The 12,168-nt window shown below is 37.4% G+C and overlaps 1 protein-coding gene across 2 annotated transcripts in view; it reads left to right on the forward strand.

Annotated features, from left to right (window-relative positions):
* The window catches only part of nphp4 (nephronophthisis 4), a 159,493-nt gene that overhangs the window by 1,508 nt on the left and 145,817 nt on the right, over positions 1–12,168 (forward strand). For both annotated transcript variants that reach the window (XM_084388738.1, XM_084388739.1), the window contains exon 2: positions 774–920. In XM_084388738.1, coding sequence (XP_084244864.1) covers positions 774–920 — 147 coding nt within the window. The remainder of the gene's footprint in view (positions 1–773; positions 921–12,168) is intronic.

Below are 12,168 nucleotides of genomic sequence, written 5' to 3' on the forward strand. Positions count from 1 at the left end.
TGAATGCACATGAAGAAACAGAAAAAACTGAGACAGACTAAATCCAGAAGAACTGCGGCAACATCTCCATGACGCTTGAAGAAACCTAATTGTTTTTTCGCACACCTAGCATCCCCCTCGAAACGGTTCTCATTTGTGCTTGAATATGTTAACACTATAAAATATGGCGAAATACAATACACTTTTTTTTTTTTTTTTTACAATTATCTTATATAGCCTAGCCGTTTTTAATAGGATGGACAGTTGAAGGAACCCAACCTCGTTATACTTAATGAATATATTTGCTTCTTCTTAGCCTACTAAAAAAGTGTTCCCTGCAACTGGAGTATTCTCTGTCTATGAGCTTGCCTGAGCTTGTATTTTGGGTTAAGCAGCGTTTCTTTGACATTGTGGAAAATAGAATAATAGAAATAAAATGTATTAGCCTTTTTACCCGTTATTATCAATCTAAATGAATTTACTGCGAAATATATATAGGAGTTTGTTAAAACTCGTGAGATTTTACTGTAACGTCACATGCCCCAGTAAAAACGCACGAGTGAACGTCATGATTCAGTTTATATATATATTATAATGTTTAGTTTTAGATTAATGTTAAACTGCAGGAAACTGCTTGAAATGGCATGTTACCTACACAAAAAACAAGTTTCAATTGAACTGAATAAAAAAAACAAAACAAAGAACCATTATACTGTATACGTATGTTCTTGATTACAGAGATTGATATTTTCTCCTTTTTTCTCCTTTTCTTCTTGTGGTTGTTATGTCAACAGTCAGAGTTGCCACAATCACTCCAGTATCAGCTGCGCGTGACCCTGTTTGACTCGGGTCACCAGCACTTCTTCGGCCGCACATGGAAGAGCAGCTCACACTCTCTCAGTGGCACGTCAGGTCAGAGCAGTCGAGTGCTTTTCAATGAGGTAGGGTGACTCATTTCGCACTGAATGATGGTATTTAGTGTTATTTCATGATGCAAAACCTTTTCATGCTTAACAAAGGGTGCTATTCATTCTGAAGTCGTGTTATCTTCTTGCCCTATTCCATGTAGAGATGTAACCTCTTTAAAGTAACAGCTCAGAATGAGCACATTAATTGCAGAATTACAGTAGCTTGAGCTGTGCATCTGTACAATAAATCAGTTTTAGACTTGGTTCCCAGTATACTTGTTGAGTAGGAAGCTGCTCTTAGGCCCCTGTCTAGCTTTTGTCCAGTGTCAATCTTGTTGTCTTACTCTGTAGAGGAAATATTTACAGAATCAAGGGCCAGTAAGTCTGGGCTCAACAAAAAGGACCAGTTTAGATTTTTTCTTGCACTGTCCTTTCCCACAGAAAATGTGTAAAACATAAAAAGGTGTAATAACTATATAGTAAAAAAATAAAAAAATAAAAAGGCTTATTATATATTTTTAGACACAATATTGCCAGTTTCTTTATCTGTTTTAACTTCATCAATGAAATCAAATCAGTTGAGTAAATGATTCAGTGACTCACTCATAGAGACAGTTACACTTTGTCTACACTGGATGCGAGCGGCACAATGCAATGCGACAAAAGACAATTAAGGCTACGTTCACACTGCAGGCTGAAACGACCCAATTCCGATGCCCCTATTCGACCTGTATCTGATCTTTTCATGACAGTCTGAACGACACAGATCCGATCTTTTCAAATGCGACCCAGGCCACTTGGGTATGTGGTCCAAATCCGATACGTATCCGATCTTTTGAAATGCGACTTCAGTCTGAACGGCCAGGTCGCATGTATCCGATCCGCATGTCATTGATACGCGACAAACGTCATTATTCTGCGTTGAAGTAGGCGGGAATGAGAAGATAAACAACCTGGTTCTGGTCATTCGGAAGTTACTGATGAATTCTGTATTAGTGAAGCCACTCACATCAGTATCCCACCGACGTTGCTACCACTGCTCCACAAAACGCCATGGCTAAAAACCTTGCTCTCCTCCTTCTTTTTAATTTTCTTCTTAAAACGAGAAGATTGTAATTGTGCTGGCTCTGTTGGGAAAATAACTTTAATATCGCTAAACGAGCTCCACTGTTGACATCCATGTTTAGCTACTTCCGCAAACAACAAGTGACGTCGTTGATGACCGTTAAGTACTCTTCTGCGCATGCGGGTCACTTCTGGGTCATTTCACGTTCATGTTCACACAGGAGATCACAAAAGGTCGCATTTAATTGGAAATGTGAACGGCCTTGCAAAAAAATCGAAATTGAGCATTAAGCCCTGCAGTGTGAACGCAGCCTTAGACTCCATTATAATCAGTGATGTTGTCTACACTAGTTGCTGCACGACGGGACACGATGTAAACTGATGCCTCGTTCTATTTATGACGTACTCCAAGCATTCGCGATACCTCTCATAGGAAGGACAAAATTGATTTGCTATGGTTGCTTTGTCACATCCAGTGTAGAAAGCTTCTAGCTGTTGCTACACGATGCGATGTATCAACGGTCGTGTCCGGTGTAGGTTCAAAAATGAACCAGTATTTTTGAACAAATCATTTGAGGGAATGACTCACTCCTAGCGGCACTTGTCGTCACTTACTGGTTGCGATTTAACCTGCATTAAAAGTGTTTATTGAGCCTTGTTTTAGTGGTTAGGTGTACCAAAGGTCCTTTAGGGAAGGTCATTTCACTCTCCTGCCATCTTTGAAATCCCTCTCAGGCTGCTATTTCAGTCATGCAAGTACAGATTTTATCTCTTAGTTTGAACGGGGAAACATCAAATTCTTCAGAGCTGTTCACCAAGGTTACGATTAATTTCATATTTGCAATCACCAATGAAATCTGACAACAACTCTCTCATTAGATTTTGTTTCTAAATGCTCAAACCATGACAAACAACTGCATTTTTCAGGCTGGACCAGCCAATGCACACGTGCACTCGTGCAGTCATAAGGCCAATTCACACTGCACCAACAGACAGCAACAGACACATCATTGTGGTTTTGTTGGATCAGTCAGAGTCTGTTGGCATCTCTCTAAGCTTGTTTTCGCCAAATGAAAATGGTGAATTGGGGTTTGAATGTCTGAGAAGTGTCGTTCTGTAATCTGTTGACTGTCGGCGTTGGTCTGCCTCTGTCGGACGCCTACAAGCACGCGTCTCAGAATACTGACTTTCTGTAGCAGTCGGAGCTTCTAAAGGCAGCTGCAGTGACGTGATGATTTTACAAATTTTATAAGCTTTTATTTAGAAGGTGGGACTAATTCTGCCATATTGTGCTTTGCACTTTCTCCCATTCATAATAATATGAGTGCACCATCTTTATAAATTATTTGGGTGTACTTACACCCCCCACCCCCAGACTTTCCATTATGTCTTTGAGGCAATGCATTTAAAAAAACCTAAAACAAATCTTTTGCAGTAATGATAGCAGTCATACTGACCCTGGGTGCACATTTATGAACAGGCTCTTTGTCACAGCTCAACTTCTAAGTTGTGCTGAAACTCTCAGATTTGAGAGTGCTGGCAGTGCACATCACACTCAAACCAAACCCAGCAGAGTTTATTGGAGATGCTGAGAGAGGCCAGAACACGTCCATCAAGCACAATAAAGGCCCATCTGAAGCTGTGAATTTACTGTCCAGCTGTCCAGAGGACCACATGCACACACACACTTCTGTCTGCATGCCTGGCACCACTGTAATTCACTTAAATCTTCCATTATGGGCTCTTAGATCCACCGAGTGGAAATAAAAGTTCTTGAAAATGTCCACTCTGAGTCACAGACCATGGAGATCATAGTTAATGTCTGCAGCATGCTCCATTTCCAGCTACCCACTGTGCCTTTGTGTTTTATTACATGTTGCTATTTCTCCCCAAACAGCTGTGTGGCTCTGCATATTGAATTGAAAATTGTCTCCCTCTTGCCTTCCTGTCAACCATTTGGATTTTTTTTTGTTATGCAATCAACGGTTCACGATTGCATTGCCCTGTTTTTGGCACAGCTGCTTGTGGCAAGCAAATCAAGAGAATTTGCCCACCACAAAACTGTAATATTTTTTTTAACAAGGATAAATTCAGTTTTCCCACTCTTTTTAATGTACGAATTTTAATGACTCTTCTAGTCATTTGTGATTTACTAGATAACATTATAAAAATCTTCTAATAAATCATTCAGACCTGTTCCATGAAACCGGTTTCAGTTGCTACACAGGTAAGTATGAGATAAGTTTGAGCAAACTTTGGCTTTTTAGTGGTGTTAATCACCATGGTAACTTACGCTACATGGCTAACCTGCAAAGCAGATTTTGTTCTGGTTTAGAGATCGCAAACCCAAACTGGACCAGCTGTGAGCAAAGTGACATATATCTGATGCAATAAAGCCACTGGCACTCCCGCTGTATCTCTCACTACAAATTAAAGCAGTTTCTAGTGATACAAGTTTGGAGACATATTTGTTGCCAATTATTTATTTTATATGGATTACAATTATGTATAATTCATATAATATATTCATAATGATTAAATGAATGGACAATTAATGTTAAACGCTGCATTTAAATTAATATAAATATACATATAAATACAAGCTTCAATATATACAGTATAAAGCTTTTAAACTAAACTCTTTTTGAACCTATATAAATGATTTAAATTCAGTTGATTCACTTGCATTAATATAGTCAGGTATTTTCTTTCAGCTGCCTTCTCAAACTTTCGCCGCAGCAGCAGTTTATTCCTGACTTGTAAATGCATTCAAATTCTTGGTATTTTTTCATCACAATCTCTTAATTTTCAGCAGAAGATTGAATTGTGCCGGCTCTCTCACCAGAAGTAAATCAGATGTTAATGCTCTCCATGTTCCGTGTGATTGGCTGTTTGCTGCACAGGTCACACTTTCAGGAGCATGCGCTTCAGTTCAGAGTTAATCTCGAACTCTAGATTAAACCTGAGTTGACAAAGAATATTGAATATTCATAATATTGAACTTACTATTCATCAATGAATCCTTATTTTAATCCGTATATTAATCAGCACAACTGTTTTCAACAATGATAATACTAATAAATGTTACTTGGGCACATAAGTTGCATATTAGAATGATTTCTGAAGGATCATGTGACACTGGAGTAATGGATTCTGAAAATTCTGCTTTGCTTTAATGCTTTACCTCAGCTTGGCTGAAACCAAAACGGAAAATGCTTTTTCATTTTTTTAAATTTCTTATTTTAAATGAGATTTTTTTGTATAATTGTATTAATATTAAACTTTTTAATGAAATGTAACAATTTTAATGATACTGAATAAAAAAAAAAATACAAGCAAATAAAATAAAATAAACACACTTTTATTGAAAGTAACACTAAAATTGGAAAGAAAATATTCATTTTAAATATCAATATATTATTCTTTATTCAGTTCTATGCAACAGAATACATTTTTTGACCAATTATCCAAATAATGTATAGTCCTACAAAGCTATTATTATTTGAGCAGACTTTGTTTTTCCGATGAGCATGATCGGTACATAAATGGAGCGTTCGCATGGACGAATTTTCGGCAGCCAAATTTTCAGTGCATTCCTATTTGCCACATAGGGTTCTGGGGAGAAAATGTTTTCAGACCTAGAAAAAACTGATTATTAGAAGATGCAAAAGTCACGAACAATGTTTTCTTAAGTAAACAGTATGTCTTGGTTTTGAATCACGTGCTTCACTTACATAAGTATTATTATTATAATTTGTCTCGATGCATTTATTATGTTGTAGATCCTCATAAAGATACCTCAGGAACTACAATCCATAAAGATACCCAATTATTTACTTCCGAAAGCCAAATGCTTGGTGAGAGTTAATTTTTGATCTTGCTTGTACCCCAATGTTATTCACTAATTAGCCTGGCTAATTCATTTTCTGCTGTCTAACACAGAGTGAGAGGTTCTTGTTTATGGAATTGTGATGTGCTAATTTCCACCGTTGTCAGTGTTGAAGCCGAATAAAACGACTGCTCTTCTGTGAAACCCCAGGAGCAGCAGCAGCACAGAAGAGGACTGCGAGATCACATAAGGTCTGTCAGACATGATGGATCTGTTTTAATATACGCCGCAGAGAAAGACTCCAAACAGGGGGAGTGATTATAGAGGAATGAAGATAGAATTAAAGCGTGGCTCTCCCTCTGGCCCGACTCTAATGGAGGGGTGTTATGACAAAACCCATGTTTGTGTGGAGACATAGGAATCGATAGATCTAATTTGATCAGTGACCTTGAGTTTGAGGGATGAACATTTGAATGCCTGTGTTGATTTAAGTGAAAAGGAAGCTATTTGTTGGATTAAGCCTAATTTAGCATGAATTTTCAATTGGGAACCACAATCAGCCATATATTATGAGATGATATTTGGCTTCTTAAAGGAGCCCTAAAGTCCCAATTTTGTTGTACAGCTAATCAGATGGTTGTTGGAGTGTCAAACCGGCCTTATGTTTTTAAAAGTTCAGCCTTTTTGAACCCTATAAATCACAGTTTGTGTCTGAGGAACATGGTTTATTCATGATGGCTGCCATAAAGCTCCTTGTCCTGTAGAGGGCAGTGCTGTCACACAGTAGAGTGGAAGTGTGGTTGGACTTTGGTTCAGAAGAGTCAGACTTTTTCCATTTACTCCCCCTGTGTGATGTTAACCTGTCTCTCCTCACTGGCTGTATGATGGGCAAAGTACAAAACGGCAGTGTCAATAGGGAGCTGTGCTATCTATAGAGCCATGGCAGATATGTTCAGGTCATATTTCACCCCCAGATAAAAAGAAAAAAAACAAGAAATTACATTTTGCATGAACAAAATGAAGCCTGTTATGAAGGGCCATTAAGATCTTGCCTTGTGATATTAGTTTCAGGACAATTAAACAATCTTTTACATCCAAATTCTCATTACTGAAATGCAGTGAATTATTTAATTCATCTAATTCTCATTACTGGGAATGTGGAAAAAAAAAAATCATGCTTATTACTTTGTGGATACAGTTATAATGTTTATTTATTTATTCTTTTTTTTTTTTTTACCCCAAATCAAAAGGAAAGAATAAGAAATGCATAAAAAAAATGAGACCTGTTTTTATGACCTTTTAAGATTTGTATTTATTTGTTTGTTTGTTTTACCATGACAATTGAGGACATTTTACTTTCTCTCTCACTCTTTCACTCTCTCTCTATTTCTGGTTCTCGAATCTGATTGGCTTAGAGCCTTTTCCAGTCGTGCAATATTCCCCCAGTATCAGCACTGGAACCGTTTTACCGTTTGTATCACTCCGCTTGCGGCGACTGTCATGGCGGCCGAGCAAATCCACAATTTTTTACAAATACTACTGTTGTTGTATCACGAAATGTAGTTTTAATGTCCCCCTGTGGTGAAAATCAAGTTTTTAATGTTGTTTATATGTCTAGTGGTGGTTTTAATATTCTTTAAGACAAACCATGTGCAAATTCACAAGTCAACACCATTGCTGAGTATTTTCTCTTTTAAAACAGACAGTCTCAAAAACACGGTTTGAAATCGCTGGTGTTTCTGATGTCACAAACTACCTTGTAACCAATCACGACAGCTTTAGCATATCATTAACATCGAACTAGCAGAGGAGTCTCAAGAGATGCCAGCTTATCCCGGTATATTTTTCTGTAAATATGAAAAATTGGGTAGATTTAGCATTATATCGGGTGTATGATGTATATTACGATGTTATGATGAACTATATGCCTTTCTTCACTGATGTTCTGAGTTGTTCAAAGCGTTTCTGATGATTGTTAGAAGGCAGCTGCCTGACTCTGAGATGGCGAACAGGAACATGGTTTGTGTAATATTAGCAACACATTATTAGCTGTCTGATAACATAGTCAAGCAAAAGGCTAATCGTATTAATTACCATTATGTGTCAGACATTGTAAAGAGCGATACCATTGTGCAGCGTTTACCTCAGTAAGTTGGCTGAGTGAATCTGTGAGCTGGTGTGAGTGGGGGCGGAGCTAATTAGCATATTCATGGGTTGACTACAGGGGAGTTTTTTTTAAGCGAGAATGTAGTTATTTAGACCTCAGATATGTTACTCATATATAAACATAGCACCTATTTCACAATTTGTTTAGAATCAGCAGCCGTTCAACGCTCATGTACCCGCAGAGAACAGCATCATTTTGGCCAGTCCTTCGGGAATTTGCCGCTGGCTCTTATGTAGATAGTGGTGAAACATGAGATATAATTCATTTTGGGTATATCAAACAGGCAATCTTTGGACTTATTAATCTGTTAGTCTGTCCAGAGCAAATAGATGTGAGAATTAGAGTTACGGGGGAAATTAAGTTACATAACTTTATATTTAGGCTATATTTAACTTAAATCCTGTAGGGCCTACTTGACCGCTGCTTTTGCATGTTTGACTGAATTGTTTGCTCGTGCTTGTTTTTATTGTCTTTTATAATGGCAGTTGTTGTTGTTAAAATGCCGTATTTGGTATTAAGCAAGGGTCCTTTTAGTCAGAGGGATTTCGACTTCAGTGACAGTTACATTATTACACCATTAGAGCGCAGCAAAGACTGTCTTTATGAGTGACTGGTTGTAAACAAGGAAGTTGTTTTAGCGCGGTCATGGGAAATCTTTTAAAAGGACAAAGATATCGCTTTCCTCAGTGGACATTCAAACTTAGACATTCAAACAATGAATATAATATTAGGGACATCGACCTGAAGGATGAATGTTATATCAGATTCAGGTAATACTCGTTTAGTCAGTCTCTCTCTCTCTCTCTCTCTCTCTCTCTCTCTCTCTCATAATACCATATTACTGTCTCTACATAATACAATAATCTTCAATGAAGCGACTCAACGTTCCTTCGCTGCTAGTTCTGAAGTGACGTTTTAGAATTAGTAACGGAGGCTTGGCCTCAACTGTCAAACTGAGATTTGAAGTAGTTCTGCACAAAGAGTGTTTTTAAAGACACTCTGTTGTTGTTTCTTAACGCAATATCATATCAATAATTATTCTCAGCTTTTGTTAACTTTCTGAGTAGGTGCTTCTAGTCTAGGTCGCACAAAGGTTAAAAGCTTGATTCACACCTAATTGATCTTAGAAGCCGGTGACACATGTCTCCTCAATTAGACAACATTTTATGAAATGCGATTGCACTCTGTAGAGAACTTTAAGCTCTTATTAGTGCTTATTTAGTTTGCTATGCCCACAGTCTGGACTCTAAATTAGAAATCCTTTATGGATAGCCAAGAGTTCATTAAATTCTGTAATTAGTTGTGGGAGAAAAGTGTTTTTAAATGCGCTGTGATGTAGCGTTCTGGGACGTCCATTCATTCCTCTGGGTCGGTTTGATTTTCATCCACGAGAGCCTCTCGGTAAACGTGCTGCCAGCGCTCTGCCAGGTGCTTCATCTCTTATTCAACTTTCACAGCGTTCAATATGCTGGACCATAAGGTCTACGGATATCCCTCTTTCAGTGTGATTCATATTCTCAGCCTCTAAGAGCCTTGTGGATGTTTCAATACCCCTTTTAACTCTTCCACCCAATCTGACACAAGCCTAGAGATTCATTTCAATTATATATGTGGCTCACCAGCCGTCCAGGAAATGATCAATATTTCAGCTCATGGAGAACCAAACATCCCTGAGAGCAGCCGGTCCTTAAAGGCTCTCGCACCCTTCAGAAGAACAGGGCAGCTCTTGACTAAGAGGAGGGTGTCACAGTTATGTTCAGTTAGTTTGTTTTAATCAGTCACATGTGTTCCTTTGTTTGATTTTTCCCGCCAGTCATCAGTTGTCATGGACACTCATCTAATCATCGCACCTGTTCGTGATCATTTCACTATCTCTGTGTATTTAGTTCCTCTGTTTTCAGTCGTTGGTTGTCGGTTGATGTTTGCGTGTTGTGTGTGTGTTTACCCCATGTCACACATGCACTGTTAAACCTTCTGTCTGTTCCTGTGTTTGTTGTAATATTAAAATCATTTCGTATTGGATCCTGTCTACCTTCGTCTTCGTCTTGTTACAGAGGGATTGTGAGGATTATTATTATTTGAAAATGCATACATTTGACAAACATTGTTATTTTAGTATTATTTATGTATTATTTTTTAATTATATTGATATTATTAATATTGAATTAACTTTTATTTTATATTTTATTTATATTTCTATACAGCTTTAATAATTTTTTTATTTAAATTGGTTTTAGTATTTCAACTTCATTTTTAACTGATCTTATTTCAGTTTTAAATGCTTGGGCAACATTTCATTTTCCTTTTTTTAAAGTTAAGTTTTCGTTATTCATCTGATATTTGTTTTTTATTTGAACTTATTTCATCTTTATCTCTATTAAAAAACGAAATACTATTACGAATAATACTACTAATACTTAATACTATTACTAATACGATTCTTTCTATGAAAAAACGCGATTCTTAATACTATTAGTTTTAGTTAACAATTATTACTAACATTATTCAACAGTATTGTTAACTAATTTAGTTAACAATACTGTTGACAGATTGTTTTATGCTGCGTGACTGATATGGGTTAGAAAGTGTACATTTGTAAATGTGTTTTGCTCACATTTTTAAGATGACATGCATTAGGCAGACACCTTTGGACTGTTGAGATGCATCTCGCTGTGTTTTTAGTCCTGCATGCTGTGAGCGTGCATGCCTGCATGCTCAGTCTTTAAGATGTTGTGTAAAGGTCAAAAAAGCTAAACTTTTACAAAGCTTCTCAAGAAGCCTGCATTCTGTTCCATGCTGTTGTTGAGTGCAAAAACATTTATTTAGCTGTTTTTGAATGGACTGAATGTGCACATTTAAGCGTTGGAAATCAAACCCTTGACCTTGGCATTGTTATCGCCATTCTCAGTTCTTGTTGAAAAAGAGTGAATTTGTGCTGAGAAACAGAGGGAAAGGTGCGAAGGTACCCATGAGAGGTGGCGAACGAAAAAGATGTCTTTGAAGAGAATGAATGTGATGAAGAGAGAGAACAGAGGGCGAGAAGAATGGTTTTGTCTCCGCAGTGTGTGGTGTGAAAATAATTCTGCAATCAGCACTCCCCATGGCTTCATCTGCTGCACTCCTCTCCAATCCTTCTCATTTTAACGTCTCCACTCCTCTTCTTTATTCTCATCTGCTCTGTCTACTCAGACTCTCAAAGACACAAGAGCAGCCGGTGTCTTTGTTAGTGCATTGTTCCTTCTTTTGAGTTTAAGAACTGCTCTTATATAGTGGTTTTTTTTTTTTTTGATGATAGCACATGCAGGGAGTTTTTAGAAGTGTGACATTATGGATTTAACGGATCTGTATGACTGACTGCTGCATGAGCTTGCAGCCGTACACTGTAATGACTCATTTTATCAGCCGTACGTCACTTAAATCGAGTGCGTTACAGTATTTTCACAGGAACATATGGGTGTTGACGTATATTCACTCAGGTGAATGAGTGCGAAGGCAGAACAATTGTGTTTTATACTTAAATATCATTAAGAGAATATAGAAAGTTCGCTTTTCATCAGCCAGTAGTGTTTCAGATGGGTAGAACTGTTATGCTTGTGCTTTAGCACCATAATGATTGAGATATAGCAAAGATTAGTTAAATCTAGAACGAAAATTTGGGTAATATTGACTCAATATTTTGGATATTTAAACCACTTTTATGATACTTAGGCTACATTGTGCTATTTTGGTGTTTTAGAGCTTGACAGTCCTATTTTGTATTCCCTTTCATTCATTATATTGAAAGCAGTGGCAAATGCACAGAGGTTCTCAACCAGGAGCCTTCAGCAAACTTCCAAGGCGGCCTCAGGATGATTTAAAATGATTTAAAATGCGACCAAACAAGCATTAAACTAAACCAAAACAATTACAAATCGTTACTGTCACTTTTGATTGATTGATTGCATTCTTGCTGAAAGTATTAATATAGTGTAGTGAGTAGTTTTCTATTTATGCTAACCTCTAAAATAATTTATGGGATAGAAATTGAGTAAAAAAATCTTTTTCACAAATCCTTTTCCAGTGAGTAATGAAAAAAACCGGAAAAGTCATGGGGGCGAATATTGTTGTGGACCACTGAGAACCACTAGCAGTTGATGCATGTTATGCTTTAATATGGTCTTCTTCACTATTATTTCCAGTTCTCTCTGTACTATGACGACAGACTAAGAAGAATGTACAGT

The sequence above is a fragment of the Rutilus rutilus genome, assembly GCF_951802725.1.
Source record: "Rutilus rutilus genome assembly, chromosome: 19".
Classification (NCBI taxonomy): Eukaryota; Metazoa; Chordata; class Actinopteri; order Cypriniformes; family Leuciscidae; genus Rutilus; species Rutilus rutilus.